General features: G+C 39.2%; 1 protein-coding gene and 1 long non-coding RNA gene across 12 annotated transcripts in view; one reads left to right on the top strand and one right to left on the bottom strand.

Moving 5' to 3' along the window:
* Cntn5 (contactin 5) overlaps nucleotides 1-26,030 on the top strand; it is a 1,231,995-nt gene that overhangs the window by 901,668 nt on the left and 304,297 nt on the right. For all 5 annotated transcript variants that reach the window (XM_017595409.2, XM_017595411.3, XM_017595408.3 and 2 more), the window contains 1 exon segment: nucleotides 10,853-10,955. In XM_017595409.2, the coding sequence (XP_017450898.1) occupies nucleotides 10,853-10,955 (103 nt within the window).
* Nucleotides 790-26,030, bottom strand: part of LOC102548563 (uncharacterized) — a 45,015-nt gene continuing 19,774 nt past the window's right edge. For all 7 annotated transcript variants that reach the window (XR_005488611.2, XR_010054075.1, XR_593757.4 and 4 more), the window contains 2 exons: nucleotides 4,211-4,291; nucleotides 790-1,315 (listed from right to left, as the gene is read on the bottom strand). This is a non-coding gene — a long non-coding RNA (uncharacterized LOC102548563). The remainder of the gene's footprint in view (nucleotides 1,316-4,210; nucleotides 4,292-26,030) is intronic.

Genomic DNA, 26,030 nt, shown 5'->3' with positions numbered 1-26,030 from the left:
GGGAACAAATTTTTGATAAAATAGGATTTGAAAAAGAACATGATTGCATACAAAATTGGGGAAGATTAAATAATGCATTCTGCTTTGCAAACAAGAACTCTTCTTGGAGAGCAACATAGACACATGGGGTGAAATGGCTTCACGTCTAATAGAACTGTCAGTTTCAGCCCCATGTCTCGTTAAATAACTCAGCAATGCCGAGGGACTTAGCTGAACTTTACAACAATAACTTCTCTCATTTCAAGTAGGGAAAACCCTGAATTTTGTGCTGTGTTTTGCAAGATTAAAATAGCCATGTCCTCGATACACTGAACAAAGCATTGGGTTTCTAGCAGGGTTCAGTTTCTTGTCACTACACTGTCTTTTGTGAGCATGAAATCCTAAGAGAAGGCTGTGATCATAGCATCCTCTCTGGAAACAATATGGCTTTGTCCACTATCATGCCTAAGTATACTCGCTGAAATCAGTAGAGTTTGTAAAATAAAATTTATGATAACATGTTTCCGGAGCAAATCTGAGTGTGGTATGCAAAAGACCTTATATGTGAGTATTGAGAGCATTAAGCTGACATTCCCAACAGCCTGCCTCTAGAAAAGAATCCATGCAGAAGTGAGTAAAAATAAACTTTCAACAATAGCTGAAAGCATGTTATTTGGCACATAGCCTCCTGATGTTGTATGTCAGGCAGCTGCTCATCCATGCTGGCAGAAACGACTCCTCCAAAACAGTTAAAGACTCTTGGCATTGCAGGCTGCTGTGTGAGTTTAAGGATTGCTCTATATAAGAACATTTTCTGAAAGGAATGATTTATTGAAAGATTAAAAACTCAGACACAGAAATAAACGGATTGAAAGCAGTGGTCTTTGTACTGACCAAGGATAAATGCTTGAGAATCTTATTTTCCAAGCCACAGATAGAATCTGGGACATGCCGTGACTTTGGGTCTGTACTGGAAGGCAGCTGAGTCCATGTGTTGCCAGGAGTCACCACCACACATGTTTCTGTTGTCCCTGCTGTTTCTTCTGCAGCGGTGCAGGGCAGCTGTAAATCTCTAGCGTCTCTTCTCCTGGATGCCTTGCAGAGGACTCCTGCTTTGCTGGTGCTGAGTCTGCACCCACTCCTTCCCTATGACATAGACTGGCCTGGATTCACCCACATTTCTTTTTCTTTCATTGTGCTTTTCATTCTTCATTGAATGGCATGGATGTGGCAGCATGTAATCAACTTGGATGTTATAGTCAATAAGTTCATCATAGACATAAGGCATTTTCCCATATTCCTATAATCAGAACATATTCCACAAGGCATAAAAGCCCTAAGGGAAAAAACATAGTCTTGAGTTAATTCATAGTAGGAAAGAATGAACCCTATCTACGATGGGGTTCTCCTGTTGAATATTTAAAGATTCTCAAAACATATTTAATGAATTGAACATTGATATATTATTTGGAATTTCAAATTTTTTCTGATTAAATTTGTTTTGTATTATAAAAGCTATTCTCTCTTTATTTCTACTTAGGATTAGTTTCCCAAAAAAGGGCCGCTGTAAGCAAAACAAGGCTCCTTATTAATATCTAATCCATTGTGGTAAATGTATAATTATGCAAGTCCTGGTGGAAACTCATAAAATTCAAATGTTTGTGCAGCTACCAAATTTTCTTTTTTTTAATATTGAAAATATTCCAGTACAGACAGGAAGGCATGGAGATTCACACAGACTTCACAAAGCCTTAACCAACAAAACCACCTAAAAGTGTTTTAAGTGACACATTTGTAAAATAGTTAAGTTTTGTTACACTAATATATTTATGGGGAAATTAATATATTCTTACATACAGAAACATGAAAATGGAGACTGTGCTCAGCTCCTTCTGAGGAAAGCTGCTCAATTAACTTCCTGTTCAGAGCTTATGTTCAAACCAATGGTGTCAGTTCCTTTCAGTCAATTGATTCACTCCACAACAATTATGTTTCTTTTAATTGTCTGTGTATATTCCAATGTACATGTGTTAAGGAAGGACAGACTTGTGAACTACGTTTTCTCCTTCCACTTGTAAATGGTTTCTGGGGAATCATATGTAGATATCCAGGGTTGCATGGTAAGTGTCTCTACTTACTGATCCACCTCACTAGATCTATGGTGACATTTAAAAACTTTGATTGGTTTGGTGTATTAATTTATTGGAATGGGCAATGTATATGCTCAGGGGAAATACAAATTTTCTTCATTTAATTATTTAATAAATAACTATGAGTTACTGATATAAATGAAATTTATATTGAAATTGAATGAAATTGATACAATATTCTTATAAGTACTCACATACTTTTATGGAACCATTGTATCATTGCACAAAAATGGAAATATATAATATGAAATACTATTTATCCCCTAATACCAACTTATTTTTGAAATTTTTCTCATAGCTCTTGCATAGTATTTGTAATAAAATCAAATACTTACTACAAATTACAGAGACAGTCTAACTTCTATGACTTTATTAAAGTTTTATATTCTATATCATCATCATTAAAATTCCATCACCCATATCATCTAATTCCAAGACAACTGCCAGAGGAAATATTCTTCCTGTTTGTCTGTTCAGCATCTCTCCTTTCTCTCATCTTCCACTGTAGTCTACATAAGATCCCCTAACTACCCACTTCCTCATCTGTAATAGTATGACTATAGCTTGGGCTCTCTATTGCATTAGAACGTAAATTCTCTACTAAAATGTAAAATAATTTAAAATAGAGTAAACCTATTATCTTGCTTTGATGGGTTCTTATCACCCCCAGCTTGCGCTTTGTCTAGGATAGTCTCTTATATAGGTCACTTCAGAGTCTTACCAAGAAGACATAGACCCTGGGATGGGTCCCCATCAGTTGGCTTGCATGTAATACATTGTTCAGTTCTTATTAGTGCAATGAAAGCCCAAAACTGAAGTCACTAAAGCTTTCCTATTCACCTTGTTTGGTGGAAAGAAGGACAGGGAGCTGGGCCATGAATAGAAAGGTGGGACATGCTACCAGCAGTCACTTATGTCTCTCTCTCTCTGCCTACACATTTATTTAATTTCATCTAGATCATGTTCATTTACTTCAATACCAGAATGCTTTCTCCCATGGAGTGAAGGTCCAATGAACATCAGGTAGCAAAAAAGACCAAAAACTTAGATTCTATTTTCTCTCTATTTAAAAACCTTTGAGCACAGCTACACTTCCCACGATTAGTCGGTATAATGAATAAGACAATAGGCTGATCAGATTGATCACACTTGAGTCACATGTCCATAGTAAGTTATACCTCTAACCAAAAGGCAAAAACTATATAGAAGTATGTTGCCTGAACTATTCTTTCAGAGGGATAGGGCTGTTGGTTCCCAGAAGAAATCCTGAGAAAATACCTGTTATTCCTGGGGGAAAAAAAATCATACTGAATACGTTCACAAATATGTTGTAAACCAAACTGCAAATATACACATAAGAAAAAGATTTGCCAAATCTTCACATCTCAGCCAAAGTTTACTAGACATGACTCCATTATCCTAGAAATGAGTTTTACTGAGAGTGCCAGAAAGGCCTACCAAAATATGTAACACTGCTTTGCATTGGAATAACCAACTAGGAACACATTTCCAGCAAATCACAAAGAGCCCAGCTCTGGTAGGAACCCAACGCTGTACAGCCCTAGTACCAGGGCAAGTCACTGATATTTGCAGCCCATGTGGGAGTCATGCATGAGTGTTAGTCTTCTACAGTCTAGTCTATGAGTGTGCATCAAAGTAACCCAAGAAATCTCTTACCACCTCTTAAAGTTCTTTTCTAGTTAGAGTTGGACCTTGCCTTCTAAAATCTTAATAAATTGTGCAGGATTTTCTGATGCCATCAGTTTTCTGTCCAGTCATATGGTCTGAATTGCAATCAACTTAGGGAAATGTGCCCTGGATCTCCATAAGCAATCACAATAAAGAAGGAAATCAACAACCATAAAGACTCTGAAGGAGAGTAATGGACTCTCAGCTGGAGGGCATCCATTTATTAGGAACTGGGGCAATTTGAGGTTGTGTTAATGGCATGTAATTCTAAAGTAGGGCTGTGAAGTGAGTCAGGAGAGGCAGGTGTATGGGCAAAGGCAGAGAGGCATCCAACAGGGCTCTTAGGCAATAGTCAGCCAATACCAGGGGCGATCAAAAAAATCAAAAGGCACCTTGCTGAGGAAAGCAGTCCACACACTTGGTCTTCAATGTGGTGTCTCATAAGCCTTTCTCTCTCCTGTCTGCATCAAACCCTGTTCGACATAAAAGTTTATAATTTAGCTACACATGAATTGAGACATTAAAACCATGGCTCTACTACACAGTGAAGGCTATGTCAATTTTACCCTGTGAAATATAAAGTAGAACTTAATTGCTGAATTTGATCAACTGTCAAAAAACAGGGAATATATGATGTGCTTTCTTGTGTGCCCAGTATTTTTGGTCTCAAAGTAGACCTAAAGAGAACTAACACCTTTCTTACCATTCAGCTCAGACCAGATATTCTCATTTAAAGTCTCCTATTGACCCTTTTTCATGTTGCTTTAATACATAGTTTTATCTTAGCTGCTTTAGTAAAATGAATATTCTGTGTTAATATAAAAAATGTGTCTAAGGGGGAATATTTATTTATGCTAAGGAAAAAACAAACTACTGGAGATTCAGATACCTTTCTTTTTAAGATTTCTTTATAGACTTTTTGAGAACTAACTATGTAGAATTATTTTTGAGTTGATATTGATTTCTGCCATTTTTCTACAAAATTTTATGACACTTAAGAACTCCCAGAACTCAGAGACTTATACAACTAAAGGCTTTAAATTGAATCTGCATCAGAATAAATGAGATAAAAAAGAATATTCAAATTAACAGGAAGGAAAAGAAAATGGAAGAATCTATTTTAAGATACAAACTTTGAAGATGATGCCATTTGAGCAAAGGTAGAAGTGAGGATGCAGAGGAGTCCTGATACCATGTTTACAAACAAGGCATTGTGGGTAACTCTATATCACTGGATTACACTCAGCTGACTTTACAGCAGATCCCACTTGGATGAGTAGAAAAGAAAAGTCAAAGGAGGACATAAAGAAAAGAAATTTTGGAAATGAGCGAAGGAAAGACATTCATAAAAGAAGTATAAGAGAACACTACTGAGGAGAAGAGGCAGGTGTGGGGGTCAGACGCGCTTAAACAACTATGGTAAGGGACGCCATTGTGTGAGCACTCAACTTGCATGCTGTTCCTCAATGTGCACTGCACAATCCCTCAGTTTATGAGATTAGAAGAATGAATAGCCAGGTCACTTGGCTCTGGGAAGGCATGGCCTGACAGCAGATTTTGTGGTGACAGTGGCACCAGTGATTTCTCTGCTGTAACTGATTTGTAAACTTTAATTCAAAGTGAAAGGATAATCTTAGCCTCTTCAATATTTACGTGTTGACATTTTCCCTTTGAGTTTTGTCATCAATGGCTCATCATAACAAACATAAAAATTTTATCTTCCCTGGGATAACACCTTTGTGTGCTATATCTCCATATCTTATATCATATGTCATGTTAAAACTGTGCTGGTCTCTTCCCCACAACTCATTTTACACAAACACAAGAAAAATGCATGCAGAATCATACACACAAAAATGCAAGCATACACATGCCTAGTCACAAATATCTTTTTTTAAAAATCTTTATTAACTTGAGTATTTCTTATTTACATTTCGTTTTTGCATATAGAAGATTTTATTCATAAATGGGCCATACATAGATAAGCACATTGTGTCTATTCATAGGCTGGAATATCATTTAGTAGAAAGAAACGAATCACTGAAATACACAACCGTGAAGGTGAGTCTCAGGGAACGCTATTTTAAGTTAAAAAAAGCCAGTCCCCAGAATTTATAATGTATTATTCTAGCTACATGAACTACTTCTTCTTTTTTTTAATCTTTATTAACTTAAGTATTTCTTATTTACATCTCGATTGTTATTCCGCTTCCCGGTTTCCAGACCAACATCCCCCAAACCCCTCCCCCTCCCCTTCAATATGGGCTTCCCCTCCCAATCCTCCCCCCATTACCACCCTCCCCCCAACAATCAAGTTCACTACATGTTCAGTCTTGGCAGGACCAAGGGCTTCCCCTTCCACTGGTGCTCTTACTAGGATATTCATTGCTAACTATGAGGTTGGAGCCCAGGGTCAGTCCATGTATAGTCTTTGGGTAGTGGCTTAGTCCCTGGAAGCTCTGATTGGTTGGCATTATTGTTCATATGGGGTCTCGAGCCCCTTCAAGCTCTTCCAGACCTTTCTCTGATTCCTTCAACGGGGGTCCCGTTCTCAGTTCAGTGGTTTGCTGCTGGCATTTGCCTAAGTATTTGCTGTATTCTGGGTGTGTCTCTCAGGAGAGATCTACATCTGGTTCCTGTCAGCCTGCACTTCTTTGCTTCATCCATCTTATCTAGTTTGGTGGCTGTATATGTATGGACCACATGTGGAACAGGCTCTGAATGGGTGTTCCTTCTGCCTCTGTTCTAAACTTTGCCTCCCTATTCTCTGCCAAGGGTATTCTTGTTCCCCTTTTAAAGAAGGAGTGAAGCATTCACATTTTGGTCATCTTTCTTGAGTTTCATGTGTTCTGTGCATCTAGGATAATTCAAGCATTTGGGCTAATAGCCACTTATCAATGAGTGCATACCATGTGTGTTTTTCTGTGATTGGGTTACCTCACTCGGGATGATATTTTCCAGTTCCATCCATTAGCCTATGAATTTCATAAAGTCATTGTTTTTGATAGGACAAAAACATCTTTAAACATACACTGAGCTCCCTTGCAACAGAGTCTGGGTGCAGCTGCAAAGTTTTCTCTGGTGCTTTCCTCATAGATCCTAAGCATTATGTTCAAGAGAAACCTAGCCAACTGATGCTAACAGCCCCAGAATCCACCAGGTTAAGCTAGTACATGGGCCTTTACTTGAGAAAAATCCCAATCTTCAGGTGTCCACTGCTATCTCTATTGTATGTGTGCTTCTCAACTGTATGGGTCATTCCTGTCTACATTTATTATGTGAACTCTGTACTCAAAAACTGATTTCTGTGTGTCCTATGTTTCAGAGTTAATACTTGCAAGCTTCTCTCCATTCATGCATGTGGTGTGGATACCAATCCCAGGGCCTCTTGCATGTATGTCATGTTGAAACCTTGCGGCCTTCTTTCCTTTTCATGTACCCAACCTGGAAACAATGTTGTTCCTGATGGTCTGACCCCTTCCTTATACTGCATTGTATGTTGAGTGTCCCTCAGTTTGTTTCCTTCTTTGTTTTACATGTTTGCTTATCCTTCTGCCTTCAGTCATTGTTAGAAATTGGCTATTTGTTATTTCTAAAAATATGGAGAGCGTGTGGTTGACTGTACTGGCTCTATTCAAACTCTGCATATCCAACTCAGCATCTGTCATCTACTCACAGTCCCAGGGGATCCAATGTAGTTATAGTGAGGTTGAATATTTCCACCAAGGATCAGCAAACACTCTCTGTTCTTGGATTCTTGTCTCTATTTGCAGAGCTGCCCATTATTCTCCTCCACACACTAACACACCAGAAAACCTTATTTCTCTTTCCCTGGTGGTTCTTCTCTATCTCGGTTCCCAAATGGTTTTAAGTTTCTTCCTCGTTTCCCACTTGCTGAAATACTTCAGTGCACATAATATTTGGGATAAACCTCATTCATGGAATTTGTCATTTCCTGTCACTTTGATGTATGGCTTTCCTATTTATTTGATTTGAAAGCAACTTTCTCTTTAAAACTAACTTTATTGAATGCTTGAGAGCAAAGTACATGACTAATTAATCTTTATATCTTCCAGAATTCTTAGAAAACGCTTTACCTATGTAGACAGTTAAAACTACAAGTTAATAGAGTAGAAGAGATGGATTAGTGATTAAGGATGCTGGCTGTTCTTCCAAAGGAACTAAGTTCAGTTCTCAGCACCTATGTTAGGCAAGTCATGACTGCCTGAAATTCCAGTTATAGGGGATCCAACCCCCACTTCTGGCCTCTTTGGGCACCTGTATACACTTACTTACATACTTCTTACATATGGATACTTGTGTATTTATTACACATAAATAAAAATAATTTTTAATTAAAAAACAACACAGATGCATTATTAAATAAATATTAATTTACATGCCAAAAATAAATTTGTGACATATTCTTATTAAAAACAATTATGTATCATGGGAAATATTTGTATTTGTGCACTGTGTAAATAGTAATTGGGGCTCATTGCTTAAGAGTAATTGATGCAAAAACTATTCTCCAACAATAAATGAACTTCTAAGGTAATCCCTGATTTCAAACTGTATTACAGAGCAATAGTGATAAAAACTGTATGGTATTGGTACAGAGACAGGCGGGTAGATCAATGGAATAGAATTGAAAACCCAGAAATGAGCCCACACACCTTTGGTCACTTGATCTTTGACAAAGGAGCTAAAACCATCCAGTGGAAAAAAGTCAGCATTTTCAACAAATGGTGCTAGTTTAATTGTAGGTCAGCACGTAGAAGAATGCAAATTGATCCATTCTAATCTCATTGTACAAAACTCAAGTTCAAGTGGATCAAGGATCTCCACATAAAACCAGATACACTCAAACTAATAGAAGAAAAAAGTGGGGAAGAGCCTCTAAGACGTGGGCCCAGGGGAAAGTTTCCTGAACAGAACACCAATGCCTTATGCTCTAAGATCAAGAATTAACAAATGGGACCTCATAAAACTTCAGTTTCTGTAAGGCAAAAGACACTGTCAATAGGACAAAATGGCAACAAACAGATTCGGAAAATCTCTTTACCAATCCCACATCTGATAGAGGGCTAATATCTAATATATACAAAGAACTCAAGAAGTTAGATTCCAGAGAACCAAATAATCATATTTTAAAAATGGGCTTCAGAGCTAAACAAAAAATTTTCAACCGAGGAATATCGAAAGCTGCGAAACACCTAAAGAAATGTTTGACACCCTTAGTCATCAGGGAAATGCAAATCAAAACAACCCTGAGATTTCACCTCACATCAGTGAGAATGGCTAAGATCAAAAACTCAGGTGACAGCAAATGCTGGCAAGGATGTGGAGAAAGAGGAACACTCCTCCATTGTTGGTGGGATTGCAGACTGGTACAACCATTCTGGAAATCAGTTTGGAGGTGTCTTAGAAAATTGGACATAGAACTAACTATAGTATAACTAATATACTATAGTATAACTGAGGATATAGCCAAACCCCTCCTGGACATATACCCAAAAGATGCTCTAACATATAATAAGGCCACATGCTCTATTATGTTACAGCAGCCTTATTTATAAGAGCCAGAAGCTGGAAGGAACCCAGATGCCCTTCAACAGAGGAATGGATACAGAAAATGTGGTACATCTACACAATGGAGTCCTATTCGGCTATTAAAAACAATGATTTCATGAAATTCTTAGGTAAATGGATAAAACTAAAAACAAATCATCCTGAGTGAGGTAACCAAATCACAGAAGAACACACATGGTATGCATTCACTGATAAGTGGATATTAGCCCAAAAGCTTGAAATGGCCAAGATACAATTTACATACCAATTGAAGCTCAAGAAGAAGAAATACAAAAGTGTGGATACATCAGTACTTCTTAGGAGAGGGGACAAAATAGTCACAGGAGGAAATACAGAGACAAAGCAGAGACTGAAGGAAAGGCCATCCATAGACTGCGACTATGCAGTCCACATGCAGTCACCAAACCCAGTCACTATTAGAGATGCTAAGAGGTAGGTGCATGCTGGCAGGAACCTGACATAGCTCTCACCTGAGAGACTCTGCCAGAACCTGACAAATACATAGGTGGATGCTCACAGCCAACTATTTGACTGACAATGGGGTCCTCAATGGAGGACTTAGAGAAAGGACTGAAGTAGCCAAAGAGGTTTGCAACTCCATAAGAAGAACAATATCAACCAACCACACCCCTTAGAGCTCCCAGGGACTAAACCACCAACCAGAAAGTACACATGGACAGACCCATGGCTCCAGTTGCATATGTAGCAGAGGATGGCCTTGTTGGACATCCATGGGAGGAGAGCCCCTTGGTTCTGTAATGGCTCGATGCCCCAGTGTTGGGGAGTGCAAGGGCAGTGGGACAGGATTGGGTGACTGTGAGGGTGGGGGTGCACCCTCATGGAGGCAGGAGGTAGGGGATGGGGTAAAAGGGTTCTGGAGGGGAAACGAGGAAAGGGGATAACATTTTAAATGTAAATAAAAACAATCCAATAAAAGATAAGAAAAAAAGAGTAACTGATGACCTTAGACAGAGAAGAGTTTAGTTGTTTGCACCTGTGTTGGGCACCTTGTAACATTCACTTTAGGGAATCCAGTATCTTCTTTTGGCCTACATAGGCACCCCCATACATATAAACCTATAGGCACACAAACATATATATACTCATACACATATGCATACATATACATGCACATATACATATATATCACTAAATAAATCATTTAAAAATTAGTATCTAAACCCTCCATACTGATTAATGCTTTGAAAAATAAAATTATTTAGAGAGCAGGTAGACAGCCTCATTCTTAAGTGAAGATTAGGATTTCACCATGATGAGTGACCCAAAGCGTGTTCTTTATTTCAGCATATCAAAAATTCTCGAGTCATCCAACACATTTAACTACCAAACCAGAGTGATTTTCCATGTAATATCTCCAAAACTTGAAAGAAACTATAATGTATTCATTTTCCGCTTAAAGATGCCTATTCTTTATTTCCCAGGTGTAATGGGAGAATACGAGCCAAAAATTGAGGTCCATTTTCCCACCACGGTCACAGCTGCTAAGGGAACGACTGTGAAGATGGAATGCTTTGCACTTGGCAAGTAAGTACATATTAGTCTATAACTAGACACAATCGTTTATTCAAACAGGACTCAGCCATTTAGATCACTTACTTTGCTAGGCTTCACGTTTCTAGAAGCCCTGAGGCAACTACAGTGCTTTTAGAATAAGGGAGGCTAGGCATTTTCAAGTAGCCAGGCCCCTTGAGCTGCTAAGTCATTTTTATACACCGTGATGCTTGGGAATGTGCTGTTTTAACGTAAAGGAAGCTTGTGTTCATGCAGGAGAGCTTTGCATCGCTCTAGCTCTGATACTGAAACTCCTAGCATTGTCCTCATGGTTCCTTCAACAGTGACATAAAGAGAAGGAGAGGAAAAGGACAAAGTACCATCTCTACTCATGTGCAGAATGTGGCCTAGGATGTAGAGGACTCAAGTGCAATTCTAGAACTGCAAAGAAAACCAAACATTTAAAGGTGCTAGGAGGAATGCCTCCATTACTGCGGTGCTTGCCATGTAAAAGGAAGAAGCAGGGTGTGGTCATCAGAATCCATGCAATAAAATCAGGCATATTGCGTACTCTTTTAATGGAGTGTCCTGGAGACAGACAGGGTGGTCCCTCAGGTTATTATACCCATCTGCCTGGACTACTTGGCAAACTGCAGGACAAAGAGAGGCAGTCTTGTTAAAAAGCAGATAGTGTTTGAGAAGCCAGCTGAGTTTGTCTTCTGACCCCTACATGCACACACATGAATACATACTCATATACAAACACAAACACACATATGTGTGCATACCCTGAGACTTCTGCCGTAAGAGTACTTACAGGGATCCAACTGAGTATTTCACTGTCCCTGAAAGGGTAGTGTGAGAACAAAGCTGTTAATGTGTACAATGTACAAAGTTCTCCAAATGAAAGCTGACTGAGAACACATCACCAGGCTGGCTAATCTGCGTGGAGCTGTTTCTGAATGTTTAAACTGTGTGATGTGTGTTGCTTGTTAATGACGCTATAGTGTGGGTCTTGGCATATGTCTCAGGAGTTCTGATGATGTTTGATTATAGTGTTAGGGCTTGTTTCAAACACGTTGTTGTTATTTTTAGAACGAGAAGACTTCAGGGTCCTTTTAAGATCCATAATTATAATTTGTATAAATGCATCTCTATCGGCGTTACTAATCATTTAACTTCAGCGGTGCTAAACTAACACACACAGTATTATATGGAGATAAAACATGTTTCAAAAATGTGTGAATTTCTGAAGAACAGTAGGACCAGCCCATAGAGGGAGAAAATATTAGTAAATATTAGAAATTCAGCTAGAGGTTTGTGGAGAAAATCAGCAGCGGCATGTGTTGTAATTTTAAGACAGATTGTGCTAACATGTCTATGCACTACTACTCACATTTGAGATCAGGGTAGATCGAAGACAAAATGAAAGTCTATGGAGCCCGATGGTTAAGAAAATTATTCCACAAATAGACATATAATTTAAGGAATAAAAATGCATGTGTTGGGGTGTATTTGGTCAAGATCCCAAGGAACTCTTCCAAAACCAAAGACTTAGCTAAGTGCATGAGGCTGTTAACACCTTTAAACTCTGACGCTCCTGCCGTTTGCCTTGGAGCAGTCAAATTCAAGCTCTTAATCTTGATAAATGGAGAAATAATTTATTCCAAAGGGATTTCAAACACTTTCATACATCCTGTAGTTAAATAATTCTTAAGTGCTAAAAATTGTGCTAACTCCAAAACCAGAAAGGAGTCATATTGTAAAACAGATTAGAAAACTAAATTTATAGAGAAAAACCAATGTGGAGTCTCTCCCAAGGCAGGTTATATAGTAAGTTAGATGTGTGTGATGGGGATGCTTAGAATATGCTGAGCGAATTGGTGCTTAGAGTGTATCCTTCTGGGTGGCACCCAACGGCTCAAGTCATTTATATTGTCAAATCTTTATTTCCTCCAGCATCCCAACGGTTTTCTTGTTTCCACTCACCAAAATAAATAACTTTAAAATGAGGTTTAAAAAAAGACATGCTGCCTCAGTGAGGAAGCACTCACCCCTCCAGGCACACACACACACACACACACACACACACACACACACACACACACACGCTTGAAATTTTTTCTATGAATTATGGTGATTGTAGGGAAAGCATTATAAAAAAATTTGTCAGTATGTAACAGTCACCTGTCGCCACATGAAAAGAAAATGACTGAACGGAACATTTTAACCTGTGTAAATCCCTCACTGGCATCACAAGAAACAGGTGCCACTCCCAAATTGAACATTATGGTTTCAATTGACTGTCTGAGCAGTTCCTCACAGCTCACATGAACTGCTGACCACTGTCCTGATGCTCAGAGCTCTTGTGGGCCTTTTTTCTAACTATCAATTACATATTGTCAGTCAGGACCTAACACACCAGCAAAATCTGCCTCTCGCTGTAAGTGCACAGTGTGCTTTAACCAGGTGTCCTAGTGAACTGTCCTTGTTCGGACTCCAGAATGGTGCTCTCACACCTCCATTTTGTCTCATGGTCTTATGGCCTTTGGATTTCTTTTCTAGACCAGAAACATTCACAGTTAACTTCCACATCAGCTGCCATTCAGTGCTCCCTTAAAGAGACAATGTTGGACTATTGTGTATAACTTACACTTAGATTTCTGTGTTCAAAAATTATATGCATTTTCCTTACAGTATCCCTAATGGAACTTTGAATTATTTATACTGGTACTTAACTCTGAGGCTTGATCAGTCAGGAACCTAGAGGAAAACAGGTCATAACTCAAATAGTTAAAAGAACTCAGGAGTGATCAAGTTGAAGATGGGTAAACGTTATAAGTGGAAGCAAAAGGACAGCGAAGGGGCTTCCATGGATGAACAGCAGTGAGAACCCATTATCACCTGAAATAGAAGAGACAGCTCATGACACAGGAAGCAGAAAGAGCTGGATATGGGAACGAATCAGAGACTAAGCAGAACAGAGACAGTCACTCTGGCCAGTACAAGAATACAGAGGATGGAAACCCCAGGGAACTGGCATATAGATCTCTATTTCTGATCATTTCTTATCTCCTCTGAAGCCAACTAGAAATTCCCTAGTAAGTTAGCTTGCAAGGCAGAGGATATAGTCATCAGAGAAACATTAGTCAAAAGACAATGGCTGGCAGGGAAAGCAGAAGTCAGTTCAATGTCCATGTCGAGAACAAAAGCCTCATGAGGGCAGTTTGGAACTGTACTCCTCATTTGGTCATCATTGGTGCCTCCTTTAGTATGCACCAGGTGGGCAGTTCTCAGGATATGACTACTAGTGGAATTTATTACCTATAACACACTTAGGTCAACTACTTTTTAATAAATCTGGTCTTTACATAATCCTCTACAAAGAACTTGTGTATATGCTGTGCTCCTGTCCATGGCTCTCCGAGCATCGATGTTTGTACAAGTGTAGAAGAGTTCTCTGGTCTTCACCATTTTGCACCTATTCTTATTTCCCTTTGTTTATTTTCACACTGTTTTAGATTCACTGCTTCTCCATGTCTTTTGGATTAGATAAGAGCGTTTATCCTGAGACGCAGTCTGATAACAACTCTGTGAGTGTTCCTTATCACCATTGTTAGGTTCAGGCTCAGTGCTACACAGCAGGTCTTTCTACTCATCTTGTGTGTTTCAACACTGACTTTTCATCCCAAGATGAAGTGTGTTCATGCTTAGTCCTATGTGAGAATATAGGGTGTAACTATGAGAAACATTTATTATGTATAAAGGATGAAAGGAAAATGTGTGGGGGAAGGGAGACAGGGAGTGAGGGGAGATGAAGGCGGGGTTGGGGTGGGCAGATTTGTTGCAGTGATACATTGTGAGTTATAGAACAGAAGATCATAAATATAAACTACTATTATTAACTGTTTTCAGCATTTCTAGATGATATTGAGGCAGTCCATATTTTTATCAGAAATCATTATTTTTATCCTGTGTGAAACTGAATCAAACACCTTCTACATGTAGTTTGTGCCTCAAAGAAAGTTGTTAGGACATTAGTAAAATCCAAGCGCTATTTAATCTTATAAACACAAGTAGAATAAGAGCTTGGAAGGACTAAGGAGCTAAATGCAGATCTGAAGACATATAGCTACTTCACTCAATTTCGTGATGTGTACAATCCAGTTCCCATGGGGATAGCATTCTGTGACTGTGACATCACACCTTCTTGACTCCAGCAGCAGTCATGATGTGCATGTCGATTACATCCCTTGACCAAGCTAACTCCATCATGGTCAGCCTTCATTGCAAGGAACTTTATTTCCCATTGGATAAAACTGAGGCTAACCAATAGCATATTTTATTCATTTGAACTTCCCCTGAGTCATGAAAGGACAATATGAACACCCGATGGGCTAAACTCCGAACTGTGTGGTTGTTAAAGAACCTACTTTAAGCCTGTAAGCATTCATCCCCTTGCTCACAGACTGTGGTTTATTCTCTGCAAGCATCCTCATATGTTAGTAGTCTGTTTTTCAAGAAATTCTGTTTTTATAAAATATATGATTAATGAGTTTTAGCACACAAATAATTTTAAAATACGTGTTTATAATTTTCTGTGCTCTTAAAGAAAATTAGAAGAGACATGTATATAGAATATCAAACTACCATCTTTAATGTCACCAAAGTTTACTGATTTAATTTGAAGTTAAGAAAAGTTTAGATTCCTACAAGCTGAAAGTTTTTTTCTTCTCAGGGAAATGTCAATTAAATCTAAACTTGGAAAAACAATCCACCTGGTTTCTCTCCATGCTTCTGTGGCAGGGCAGACTAGCTCAGTCCTAGAAATTGCCTTTAAAACAGAACTACACAATACCAAGCACGGAACTTATAAAGTGGCTGTGACAGACTATTTCGTGATGGTCAATTCCACAAAAGGTATTTCTGAGAAAAATGGGCAGTGGTGCAGTCTGACCCATGGGGAGCTGGAGCTGTGTAATGGCCGGGGAAATACAGCAAGGTGTAAAAAACTGAAAGGGATTAATTACTCTGGAAAGAAAAGGCAGTTTTAGGCATATGGAAAGCTATTATCAAGAGATTGCTCACAAGCTGTTCTCCAGTCTCAACAAGGTAGAGAGGGAGGGAAACTCCAGCTCCACAGCATTAAACGGAAAGGATCAGATTGGGCGGAATGTAGAAACTCGTGACAAAATGAGTTGTTATGGAGAAAATGGCCTCTGGGGAGACGTAGTTGAAGGCCTTCCCCTCTAAGAATTTAATAACATCCATTTGTCTCCTAATGATTTAGTTGTAATGTTCACTAAAAGGAGAAATGGTCAGGCCTGAGTTGAAAATGAAAACTTTAAACAGTCCAGACTGTTTAAAGTCCTGCTTTAAACAGTCCTGGCTACTTACCTCCCGGCCATTTGGACAAGACATTAGAACAGTGGTTCTCAACCTTCCTAATGCTGCAACCCTTTAATAGAGCCCCCCCCACCCCATGTTGTAAAATTACTTTTGTCTCTATTTTGTAACTGTAATTTTGCTACTGTTATGAATCATAAAATACAAATCTAATATGCAACCCCAGCAATGGGGTTTTTCAGTTTCCAGATGGGTTGTAACCCACAGGTTGAGAACCACGGCATTAAAGGATTAACAACATACAGTCAAGCAGAATGGTTTAGCTAACTCTGTATAAATATGTTCTTAGAAAAAAATCAGCTGTTCTATGGCTTGTACAGAAATAAACTAAAGAGGAACTTGCTTTTCTTGCTCAGCCTTTAGCCTAGAGTTAGGGACAAAGGAGTCTCTCCGGTATGACCTATGCCTACTCTTAAACACTGGACACAGAAATCTTGAAAAGCAGTGGCAGACACAGGGACAGAAAATGGCCTGTGGGCCCCAATTAATAATTCCTTTCAGAGGCTCTTTCCAACATTGTTAGAAATGTAAAAGTTGTTATTTTCAATTGTGAGTGTCCAAGTTTACTCAAGTCCATAGCTAACTACACAGAGTGGTAATTTGAATTTTAGGATATGGGGAATTAATAAGTGTATTAATATTAATTAAGTGTATCTCATCTAGGTGTAGAAGTACATGCCTGTACCCCCAGAACTGAGGACTATACAGCACTGAGATCACAATCCAAAGAAAATCTAGGGTCAGAGAGACTGCATTTCATATATAGTGATATAAAATGGATATCCTGTTAGGTATCTGAGGAAGGGCTCAGGTAAGACTTGCAGACATTTGTCTTACATGATTATAAAACTCTTTGCTGATGTGGACAGGATGTCTTGCTGAGAAGATAGTCACAGCTATCTCAAACCTAGCCGCAGCCTAGGAGAATCCAGGAGGAACAGAGTCACCACCCTCAAGCCTACCAGCACCTACAGTGACCCATAAGGAACAAACAAAGTTAGTGCCCTCAAGGCCACCGGCAACCTACAGGGGCCCAAGGGGAACAAACAGAATCAGCTCATCTCTCTGCGTGCACACAGCTAGTGTGCACACTCTAGATCCTCACTTTATAAAAGACAAGTGGAAAGACATGAGAACTTAAACAGTGACATCATTTCCATTTCCCATTCTCAAAGCCTCCCTTAATCAGCACTCTTCTTCCTGTGCCTGTTCATACCTGAAACCCTGTAGCACTGTCTCCTCAGTCTGAAATATCCTACCATTGCCGTTTCCACTCTGACTTCAAAGCAAAAATCAAATGTCACTTCCTCATTACATCCTCCACGCTTTTCTTTACAGCCAGTCTCTCACCTTCAGAACTTATATATGACCACATCTATGTCACCATCTCCCCAGTCCCACTGGGACAGCTGTCTGTGTCTGTCTTCTTAAAGTGCTGGCTTTTTGAAAGCCTGGAGTTGTTGTTCTTGGTAAGGCATACTAAATGTGCTGACTGTATTAAATTCAATGGTGAGAATCAGGCTGATCTTTCAAAGCAGAACCGTAGAATTCTTCTGATTTGGTCAAATAAATACCTTTAGATGTAGGTCACATGTCCTGGCCCTGAAAAACTCCACGCACAATTTACATTGGCTGCAGCTTCCAGGCAGCTTTTATTTCACCATGTGACCTTTTGTAGCCCACAAAAAGATGGCTGGATATGTCAACTAGCCACCAACAAAGCAGTAAAATGTGGTCAGTAGTGCTTAGCTGCCCCCATGAAGAAGGGCAAACTTGAGGTTGCTCTGTAATAAAAATGCCATACGCCTCAAAGAAGTACAGTTTATCTCCCAGGGCAAACCTGCAAGCCAACAGCCTCAGGTAATAGCGGGATAGGGAAAGCTGTTTTTTCTTTAGCTTTATATGTTCCTTATCTTCCTCATGCAGCCATTAACACACAATCAGATCAGCAGTGCTCAGACAGCCTTGAAGCACTTAGTGTGATAATTACTGAGAAGGACATTTCTACACACTTCTGAGACCTGGGATAGGAAAATACATTTAATTTCCTGCCACTTTTAGTTCCTGCTTATCTCTCCCCGAGGGCTTACAATCATACTTTTTACAGTCCAGTGCACTGTTACATGTCCATTAGGAAGCTAGGACAAGGAGCATCACTCCTTCCTCCCTCCCTCCCTCCCTCCCTCCCTCCCTTCCTTCCTTCTTCTCTCTCTTCCTCCCTCCCTCCCTCCCTCCCTCCCTTCCTCCCTCCCTCCCTTCCTCCCTTCCTTCCTCCCTCTTCCTTCCTCCCTCCCTCCCTCTCTCCCTTCCTCCCTCCCTCCCTCCCTCCCTCCCTTCCTCCCTCCCTCCTTTCTTCCCTTCCTCCCTCCCTCCCTCCCTCCCTCCCTCCCTCCCTTCCTTCCTCCCTCCCTCCCTCCCTCCCTGCCTCCCTCCCTCCCTCCCTCCCTCCCTGCCTCCCTTCCTTCTTCCCTCTCTTCCCTCCTTCCTTCCTTCTCTCTTTTCTTCATTCCTTTCTTTTTGTATGTTTGTGGCAAATAAAACAGGACTTCTTATTAATTAATAAAGTTAGATTTTACTGTAATTTATATTTTATTTTCCTTGGTCTTCAGTCAAATCATCTCACATGACTGCACTCCCATCCATCTGTACGGTGAGGATGACAAGTGCCCCTGAGGCATCCCTCAGTCTGTGGCTGCCAAGGGAATTTCCTCTTTAGTTACAGGCTGATGATTTAGTAATGCTGTTTGTTTAGAAATGCCAGTTACCAACAACAGTTGGAGTTTAAAATGAATTTGACTGATGTGGGATTGGCTATTCAGACTATACTGAAATTACCTAATCACTAGACTGACCTAAAACTCAGGGCAAGGAGTCAATTATTGGGTCTAGGAGTCAATAAATGCTCGAATCTCCCTGGGAAACAGTACATATGATTCCACATTTACTCTTTGAAGTGCAGCTTGCTTTAGCATTACAGACACCAGGGATGTGCCTCCATTTCCAGGGGTATTCGAGTGTCATGGTGTTTTACCAACATCAGCAAGGCAGAGTCTGTAGTCTGACATCAGTCTGTAGATGGGAGATAGAGACTGTAGAGAATGGCTAGACCATGGCATTTAAGGCCAGTCTACGTGTGAAGCTCCTTCACTAGATGCTCCTACTGTTTCTGGCCTTCTCCGGAATGACTTCCTTGAAGGCAATGCTTTGCTCATTTGCACTTACATGTGTTATGCTTTTCTGGGGAAACAGAGTCAGCCTGTCATTCACACTCACAGTAGTCTGGCTCTGTATTCAAAACTTTCCGAGGCCTGTCCCAGAGCCAACTGTCCTGACAGTGGAACTGAGTACATGTGAAAGTCAAGCAGACAGAAATCAGCAAAGACAAACCCAGCTCTCCCACTTCTAAACCTGCGGATTCTTCAATGTGCTGCAGGCTCCTGCAACCAGTGAGGGCATTTCTCATTTTGTCCTAGTGAAGGGCTTTCTGGACATAATTAAAAATCTCAGTGATGGACAATTAGAAATACTAGGATAGACAGGACATTTTAGGTGGCTGTTATATTGTAGGCAGCATGTCCCCAAGGGACTGTGACTTTTACTCAGATAGCTTCGTGGCTTTGTGCTCACCTCCCTGGCCTTTCCATCATATTACTTCTTTCTGGATTGTGGATTATGAGGTCAGAAATGTCTCCTGTGGCCCAGTGTCTCTATTTTCAGCCCTACACTCCTACATTTCTGTGTTTTATGCCATTTCCCTCACAAATAATGTCTACATTCTACTAGATATCTATTTTTTCTAATGACAGGTTAACATTGTGTTGATATTGTTAAGGTTTGATTTATCTAGTTTTATTTATCTCTTTATTTGAGATAGCGGTCTTGGTGATATATTTTGACAGCATTTCATTTTTTAATCTATCATAGTCCACAGACTCAAACACGTGTTTTGAGTCTATGTGAGTCACCGTGCCATGAACCCGGCTTAAGTGTGAGCATGCCTGCCATTGCCACACAGGTATTAGTCAAGCTATGACAGCCACAGCAGGTAGTCACTAAAGACCGTCAACTGGAAATTTTAAAATGTTGTATATCAAGTTTTTAGAATGGCTCGACATGAAGTTGGCGATTCAGATATTCAGTATTAGTACATCGCACACATTTGTGTGAAAGTCAATTAGGAAACTAGAGCCACAAAGCAAGGTATCCCAATTCTCAAACCCGGGTTCTTGTCTTAGCTTCCCCATGTTGAAATCATATAATATTAGACTTCCCATTTCACAGGGGCACCGACTCCAAAATCCTCTAAAGTCCTATCAGAAAGAAAAATGTATTCTGCCATGATTATTTCTTCTAAATATGACCGTTGGAGTGATTTGAATTCTATTACTTTAAGATTTCAAGAACTAAGACTGTGAATATGTAGTGATAAAAATCAACTTACCTTTTTTGTCCTTCGCAGTGCTTCTTTTCAACCCTAATGACTGACCTACCACAGTAAGCCAGCAGCACTGCCCTCTGCTAAACCTTCAAATTTATTTCCTCCAGTTCGTTTTACATCTCAGAAACACAGGTGCAGGACTGATGAATTGTTAGCTATTTCACCTCTGTTGTTTTCTAAAGATTCTGTGATGTGTATGTAGTTTATCCTCTTTGTTGGTGGATGACTACTCTCTGAGTCTCACTTCTGGTTTAATACCATTTCCATATCAGTGAGCCTGACGCTTACACGGGGCTTTTACTTTGACTGTTGAATCAAGCTCCAGTTCTTCGTTTGGTCTATTTGGTGTTATTTAATCTGTTGACAGGTAGCTCATGGGTCTATGTTGAGATTTCAGATCTCCTTCCCTATCAGAGCTTCCTACACTCAGCCCAGATCTACTGACACAGTTCTCAGTTAGCCTGAGGGACTTGCCCTCTACCCCCTTGTAAAGTCTCAGTTGTTTTGTTTCTTTCTTTTCATCTTCATATGTTTTATCACTGAAAGCGTTTCTTAAATCCACCCCTACTCCTGCTTGATGAGCATTTGTTACGAGAGCTAACCCATTCATCAACATGACAGGTAATGTGTGTATAAGGTAAGCCAGGGATAAACTTTTGTGCTAGCAGATTTCTGAGTTGCAGCCAGCATGGGTAGGTAATTGAAGCTGTAAAACACCTTTGAAGCCAGGTGTTTCTCAGAACCTGAGTCTCGTGCAATTGTGTGCTCCTTTTAAGCTCAATTTGAAGGAACAATATTTGCTAGTTTCTGAACACAGAAAAAAAGAGAAAAACTAACATATTTTGTTATGGTGGTGGATTAAAATCATCGCTTCTTAAATTAGTGCTAAAAACAATTTATGATTAAATCGTCATCAGTGTGCTGTGCTTCCTAATCATTTTATCAATCTTGGAGATTATTGACACAGAGGACTTATAGCACAAACACTGAGTGTCCTATGAAGTCATGACCTAAATGATGTTTAGCAGCATGGTAGCATTTGTTTTATTAATTGGGTATTTATGTGGGAGATTTCTGGAGGAATTTTAGGCAGGCTCCTTTTTAGATGGTAATATACCTATTCTATAAGGTTTGTCCAGAGCTTTAGAAGCTGTGTCAAGTCAGTGTAACTTTAGTGTTTCTCTATGCCTTTGATGCTAAAGCCCAGGACACAGAAGATCATTCAGTTTGTCTGTGGCTTCCAGTGTTTTTAACAACAGAGTAGCTGCAGACATCCCTACATCTTCATATTTGGAAAATCATGCAACTTGCAAACAAATGCTGTTAAGAGAGGAGCAAGGGTGGGTAAACTCTACGACAGCATTTAATGCATATCTGTTCATTTGTAATTCTATAAATCAATTCCTGTTATTATGACATTAGATACTGCAACTTCATATTTCCACAAAATTTCTCATTCCACCATCAATATATATAATTAAATAAGTGTCCCTACATACAGTATATAGATCCTGTGATTCTGAAGTATGCTGTGGTTCATTTATAACTGAGGTGCATTTTGTGACCCTTCACTAGATATTTTCTATTATGAAATGCAGGGAAGTAGAACTTGTCTTTTTGGTTTTGTTTTTATAATTTTTGTTTTTAATATTCATTTTTCCTTTGCCCTGTGTTTGGTTGTCAAAAATAGCTCTTGCTTCTTTGCTGTAATGAATTTGGTGTTTTCTTTGTGTAAGAGAAGCATGTCTGAATTGATATGTTTTGAGGATAAGTGACTAACCCCACAGAAAGAATATCTCTAAGTCTAAGTAACTACATCATAGTTAGGCTCAGCTCTCCCGCCATAAGTCTCAGCTGAATAATTATCTTTACAGGTTGATCTATGCATGTATATGTGAGGTATTCTCTCTGCATTGATATAAGAAAACTCAGCTCACTGCGGATGCTTGCAAACTGTACAAGGTAGCAGGATGAGCATGAGCCTGTGAATGAGCCAGAGGGCAGTGTTCCAAGACTCGCACCTCCAGCTTCCTGCCTTTAGTTCCTGTCCTGACTTCCCTCAATGATGGATGATGATCTGAATTGGGAGCCAAATAGATGCTTCCCCACCATAAATGTTTTGAGCAGAGTGTTCTATGGCATGGCTGGAGCAGACTGTAAGACATACATTCAACGTTGCTCATCCAGCTTCCTTCTTTGACCAGACAGTCTTAGGTAACAGCTTTATACCAAAAAATAAGTTTCAGGCCCAATATTGATAACAGATTTTTAAACAAAAAATAACTATCTAATTAATACTAATTGAGACAAAGATGACCCTTGATGGGCATATGGCTCTGCTGCTGTTTCCTACAACCCGAGCTAATAATGTGCACTTTGGACAACTTGCAAACTTTTGCTTATACTTTTACTTTCTTTTGGGGATTGAATCAATCTACATTAAAACACTTAGAATGTCTTATTTATGGCTGCTTTCTCAAAGGAAGGTTCATTATGAAATCAGGTCACTTGTTTTATATATCCCTGCAGAGAAATGCAGCTCTCGCCATACTCTTGGTGAGGGCACTCCAGTGTGTGCTTCATAGAAAGGCAGCATGTTCTCACCTCCAGTCCATGCAGTTTCATTACACCTAACCATGTTCTCTTAAGAGAAAATGCAGGTTTGACAGGCTCCATATATGGGTGTTGATCACAGTACCGGGTTATCTTTCTCTAACCAGCAGTGTTTTGTTTCTTGGTAATCTTAAAACACTGGTGGGTTTTATAATCACGGGCTTCTTGAAAAGGATTAATTGGAACAATTAAGACTAAAACATCATTTAGTAAACCCTGATGTATTGACCAAGTCAATCTGAAGCTAAATGACGAAATGTTTCTCCTACCTTAATTTCTAAAATCTAGGCGAATAAAATATCTATTTTGTGGCACTAGGCATGCTTTAAAATAAATTATTTTTGACTGGGCATGTCATCTTACAGAGTCAGCAAAATTGATTGGAAACAAGTCATCTCACCTCCCTGTAACCATTGTGTCTGTGAGATTCCAGGTGATTCCACGCACAATCTCCCCTGACAGGAGATTGAAATGTAAAGTAAGCCAATTGGAAAGAACTCTTATGTCCACTAGTACCTTTCCCAAAATTGACCATATAATCAGTCACAAAACAAGCCTCAACAAGATTGAAATAATCCCATGCATCCTATCAGATCACCATAGACTAAGGTTAGACTTCAATAACAACAAAAGCAACAGACAACCCACGTACACAGGGAAGCTGAACAACTCTCTATGATAGTTTGTTCAGTGAAGAAATAAAGAAATTTAAGACTTTTTAGCATTTAACAAAAGTGAAGGCACAACATACCCAAATTTATGGGACACAAAAAAGCGGTGCTACGAGGAAAGTTTAGAGCACTACGTGCCCTCACAAAGACACTGGTTTTGTTGTTACTTTGTGTTTGTGCTTTTATTAACAGTATGTCATGAATAACAGAAAATAGAATAAACACATAGTAATAACCCAAAAAGAAAAAGATGTGCAAAAACTAGTTTACATGCTGTTTTGTGTTTAGATTAAAAGAACCACATAGAATAACACTTTAGTCTGCATTCAATGGCTTTACCATGTATACAAAATTTACATGTTATAGTTATTTAAATTTAATTAACAGTACACTAAATATATAGCTAATTTGATAATTGTGGTTCACTGAAAATTGTTCAGGATATTTTGGAAAGGTTTGTTGAGGTTGAAACTAAATAAAATAGTTAAAGCATGCATCGTGATTCGTATTCTTGCCCCAAAACCATCCTATAATCCGCATGATGATGATATCACCACCTTCAAATGTCTACACACAAGTTTGTAATCTCTTCCTCCTTCCATATATGCCTCAGACTCCAGACAAACACTTAGAGGATTTATTGCCTGTCATTATAGATAAGCTTGCATTTCCTACAGATGTATATAACTGGATCCATTCAGAATGTATATCCCCAGGACCCCTCCTCTAAACTTGGAAGCATCATTTTCAGATAGATGTCAACTGCCTGTTGACTCACTAGATCTGCCCTTTGTTTGACTGAGTAGTTTTTCCACTCGATAGCTATGGTGAAATCTCACTTGTCCACTAATGATGACAATTTAAGATGTGTTAGCATTTCAGCTCTCGTTAGAAAGTGTCTATCACATTGATATGTGTTACTAAAGACACAGTACTCATTTTTCTTGGATAAACACCTATAGTGTTGATGCTTAGAGCATCCAACATCAAAACATGGAACTAGAAAAGGTACCATAAGATTGATTTTTACAAAGTAGTTGTGACATTTCAAAGTCCTATATGCACAGCAGCAGAAAACTCATGTTCTTTCACGATTGTGCCAGTCTTTAATTTTATCATTAAAATGTATGAGTGGTTCTGTAGCACTTGGTGTGCATTTAACTGTTGACATGATTAAGTGCATTTTGTGTTTTTTAATAGTTAAATATAAATTAGTAGTTTTGCTCATATGTTAACTGCTTTTCTGCTTTGTGTGGTATCAAAATTTTAAGTCCTTTAACATCCTGAAGGCAGATTATCCATCATGTATGACGTGCTCACATTTCCTGCCACTTTGGTTCTTTAAAACATGATGTCTTTTAAAAGACAGAGGTTCTTAAATTTGATGAAGCCCAGTTTTCATTTTCTTTCTTTTATATATGGCGGTTTTGTGCCACGACTGAGCAATGTTTGCTTAAGCCACATTAAAACTTTTTCTTATAGACACTTTATAGCTATATTTTTGTTTAATTCTATAACACATTTCGAGTTATTCTAAATGTGAGACAAGGCTATAAAATTATTTTTACTATTGCAAAGTTTATTGTCTCTGTTGTGCTGCTGTAACAGCTTTGGGTATGCATATGTGATTTTCTCTTTCAGAATATTTTGTCCATTTTATTACATATTTATTTATATGAGTACTTGTGTGTGTGTGTGTGTGTGTGTGTGTGTGTGTGTGTGTGTGTGGAGGGGTGGAGGTCAGAGGACAGCATGAGGGAGTCAGTTCTTTCTCTCCACAATCTGGAAGCAATGGGATGAACACAGGCTATCAGATTTGGCAGCAAAAGCCCTTTCCACTGATCTGTCTTATCAGCTCTGGACGTTTTATCCTGCAAGTCCATCCAAATAGCAATACCAGACTCTTGATTACTGGAGGTTTAAAGTGTGCACCTGTTAGCACTGTTCATCCAATGTGTTTGTGTGTTTTAAGACTGATTT

The sequence above is a fragment of the Rattus norvegicus genome, chromosome 8 (assembly GCF_036323735.1).
Source record: "Rattus norvegicus strain BN/NHsdMcwi chromosome 8, GRCr8, whole genome shotgun sequence".
NCBI classification, from domain to species: Eukaryota; Metazoa; Chordata; class Mammalia; order Rodentia; family Muridae; genus Rattus; species Rattus norvegicus.
Note: the sequence above shows the minus strand (reverse complement) of the source record. Positions and strands in the feature narration are given on the sequence as shown.